We start from the raw sequence: 4022 nt of genomic DNA, 5'->3' as shown, positions 1-4022 counted from the left end.
TGGCGTGACAACACAGGCCAGCGAAGTTTTAGAAAATGCGAAAAATTAACAATCGCAAGTGTACATTACAATGTGTATATATATTTTATTTAAATGTTTCAGAGGCGGTAGGACTGCTTTGAGATAAAGCAGATGGTACAGAGGATGTCCACGTGATAGATTTAACTAGAAAATTAAAGAGACATTTAAATTACATCACAGCCGGCTTTACTTATTTTTCTCTAAAATTATCTGTCATTTTGTATAAACAAGGCGTTTTTTTTTTCCTCTGGCTACAGGACGTTCTGAAAAACAAGGATCTGGACTTGGACAACATGTTCGTAGCGTCATTAGTTGCTGACCTTATTAAGGTAATGTGACGTCACAAGGGAGTAAAGCCACTATTTATTTATCCAATTGAATGCTTATATTATTAAATAAGGCGTGTTTTATAGTGAAACCTAAGACTCACCGATCATCTGTTCAATTTCAAATAAAACTTTCATTTCAAGAAATGTTAATAATAAAGTTCTCGACATGAAAAAGATGTTCATGTAAATGTATAAAAAATGGGAAAAAAAAGGTGTAGGCAACATTATTAGAAGTTATTAGGCATCATTGATGAAGAACACATATTTAATGATGTTGTTTTAATGTGTAAGATTAAATAATGAACGTACTCAAGAGTAAGACACGTATAACGAATAAGTATTATGTTTTAGTACATTCATAAATCTATCTGTTTACGCGAAAACGTAATTACGCGGAGAAAAACGGGAAAAGGAATTTTTCACTGATTTATTTTCCAGGGTATGATTTACCTCCACGAGAGTCCCATTGTTTCACACGGCAACTTGAAGTCGTCCAACTGCCTGGTCGATACTCGCTGGGTTTTACAGATCACAGACTTCGGTCTGCACGAGTTCCGCGAAGGACAGGAATTGTCTGTGAGCCAGGCAAGAAAACGTGAAAGAGGTTGGTTTCTAGCATCATTTACAACGAAAGGGAGAGATAACTAGAAAAGAAATAATTACTAGAGACTACAATATGTAGATTTATAGAAACTTATCCGTTAGGGTTGGCAATGAAACCATTTTTGTTTTTCTTTACGTGTTGATAGTTTTGTGTATATGCGATCGAATATGGAAGTATACCTCGGGTATACACGTTGTTATTTGTTGCCATTAAAATAAATCGTAGTGAGAGGGGGAATTAAGGTATAGTTGGCTGATTTCTTTTGCAATATACCAAAGTAAACGATGGATGAATTTTAGATAAAACTACCTATTGTGTGACATTTTTCCACTACATATAATCTGACATTTATCACATAAAAACACGATATCTGAGATTTTCCAACACGTATAATCTGTAGTTTGTTACACAAAAGTCTATTAACTAAAATTATCTTCTATACCGTGATATGATTTTTTATTGAACCGATGGGTTTATACCCCCGATGGGTTTATGCCCATACGAGGTATTGTGTGTATAATTTTGGAAAAGTGGCTTCTATTATCCAACTTTTTTTTATATCTTAAGATAGTGATTTGGTGATATCAAAGATAAATCTTCTTCTCGTATAAATAACAGTATTTCCTAAACTGTGATATAGCATGCGTTATAATTACGAAACGTGCCATACATTTCAGGACATAATTTTGGTTTGTCACTCAGTGAATAATGAATTCTACGTGTTTTAGGATACTGTTTTAGTTTGGCAGCCAGTATATGGTAAGACTTCCTGACACGGAGTGGTAAGCCTAATGTGAAAACTTCACATCGAAGACTACCCAATACCGAACTTACTGATATATCTTTAGGTTCACACTTTATAACATTAAAGAAGCATTAGCATGATATTGTTCTTATGTGTGTGAAAATATACATATGTATGTGTTTTAAACTACCTCGTCTCGTAACTAACAGACAGAAAAAAACTACAACAATAACTTAAAGTTTTGTTCGGACTTCAGTTCTATTTACATTAATATTATCAATGGGGTTTCATTAGGATCCCCCCTGCTTGAATACGATCTAAAAACAACGTTCATTTATGACTTAATTAATAAGAGAGCTTTTCCACATAACGTATTTCATATAGTACTTAAAATGAAATGCATTCTACAACGTTATTAACATATAACTGCTAAATTTGAATATATTTTTGAGTCACATGTAAATTTCTTGAACATAACAATTCGTCATTTTGACATTTTGTTCGGCACAAAATACCATTTGCTATACAAATTGTATGCCTTATTTCCTAGCTTGTATGACATATATATATATATAGTCTTAGGCGATTATTTAAAGGTAAAATATACAATAACACTTTTAATTTTGAAACGTGTTGTATCACTTATAGGTTAAAGGACAATTAAACGTTTCACCTTCCTTACACAGGTCTTCTTTGGAGGGCTCCAGAGCTGCTGAGAATGCTTAATCCTCCCGCTAGAGGGACTCAAAAAGGAGACGTTTATTCTTTTGCTATTATTTTGTACGAAATTGTTGGTAAAATGGGACCTTGGGGACCAATAGCCCCCCCTGAAAAAGGTAAGTATACGGAGTACATATAATATGTTCTAAATTCTGACCTCACTGACTATCAGCAATCTTTCGTTTGAGCATTTATCTATGTAAATAAACGTCAATATGAGTGCGTATGTTTGTTCCTTACACGTTTCCACATTTCTTGATCAATCAGCACCGAATTTTACACAGTGATACAGGTCGACATGAGGAAGGTCATGAGGAGGGGTAGACCCCCCATATAATTTCATACTCATAGAATTCTTGCAAACAGGACGTCTTTCTTTTCAGTATTGGTACTTTTATGTATTTTTATTGCACTTTTAATGTTTATATTAAGAAAAAAATAGAAGCACAATTTCCTATCTTTTGTTACAAACGAGTTTTTATTTCATCAGTCCAATGAACTGGTACTCCAGCTAGTATAACATAGTAATAGATTTTGATATTAATGTAGGGTCGTAACATAAATTCATACTTACAATAAATCACCTAGTGATTTGCACTGAAAGAACGAGAAGCCAATACGGCGATATATTAATATAATTATAATTAGCTTCTGATTACTTAAGCTAATATGAAGATCAGAACTGAAATGTAACCTATAAAATCAATGAAGCTAATTCTACATAATAAACTGACTAACTGTACGTAATATCACAGTTAATTATACAAGATTATGATCCATTGAGTCATCAGTTGGGTACCCAAGCTTTCAGGTTAACAATACAAAATAATATCCATAAGTGTAAACATTAGCAATAAACGTAACAATAAAACCCATTGAGTCATCAGTTGGGTACCCAAGCTTTCAGGTTAACAATACAAAATGATATCCATAAGTGTAAACATTAGTAACAAACGTAACAATAAAATCCATTGAGTCATCAGTTGGGTACCCAAGCTTTCAGGTTAACAATACAAAATAATATCCATAAATGTAAACATTAATAACAAACGTAACAATAAAATCCATTGAGTCATCAGTTGGGTACCCAAGCTTTCAGGTTAACAATACAAAATAATATTCATAAGTGTAAACATTAATAACAAACATAACAATAAAATCCATTGAGTCATCAGTTGGGTACCCAAGCTTTCAGGTTAACAATACAAAATAATATTCATAAGTGTAAACATTAATAACAAACATAACAATAAAATCCATTGAGTCATCAGTTGGGTACCCAAGCTTTCAGGTTAACAATACAAAATAATATCCATAAGAGTAAACATTAATAACAAACATAACAATTATTTTAAACATTGTAGCCAATAATTTTTAATAGAAATTAAATAACAACATTAAAGAAATGTCAAAAACCCCGTAAGGTTTTTCATGGTCAATCAATACATTGTATGACAAATTATACACCCAGTAAGGTTTTTCATGGTCAATCAATACATTGTATGACAAATTATATACCCAGTAAGGTTTTTCATGGTCAACCAATACATTGTATGACAAATTATACACCTTAAGGTTTTTCATGGTCAACCAATACATTGTA

General features: G+C 32.4%; 1 protein-coding gene across 1 annotated transcript in view; it reads left to right on the top strand.

Moving 5' to 3' along the window:
• Positions 1 to 252: 252 nt before the first annotated feature.
• LOC106475905 (guanylate cyclase 32E-like) overlaps positions 253 to 4022 on the top strand; it is a gene marked incomplete at its 5' end in the record, with an annotated part of 18645 nt that continues 14875 nt past the window's right edge. The window contains 3 exons of the mRNA XM_013936579.2: positions 253 to 350; positions 789 to 954; positions 2386 to 2535. Coding sequence (XP_013792033.2) covers positions 253 to 350; positions 789 to 954; positions 2386 to 2535 — 414 coding nt within the window. The remainder of the gene's footprint in view (positions 351 to 788; positions 955 to 2385; positions 2536 to 4022) is intronic.

This window comes from Limulus polyphemus, unplaced genomic scaffold (genome assembly GCF_000517525.1).
Source record: "Limulus polyphemus unplaced genomic scaffold, Limulus_polyphemus-2.1.2 Scaffold9404, whole genome shotgun sequence".
In the NCBI taxonomy this organism is placed as follows: domain Eukaryota; kingdom Metazoa; phylum Arthropoda; class Merostomata; order Xiphosura; family Limulidae; genus Limulus; species Limulus polyphemus.
The sequence above is the reverse complement of the archived record's forward strand: the minus strand, read 5'-3'. Positions and strand labels throughout refer to the sequence as shown.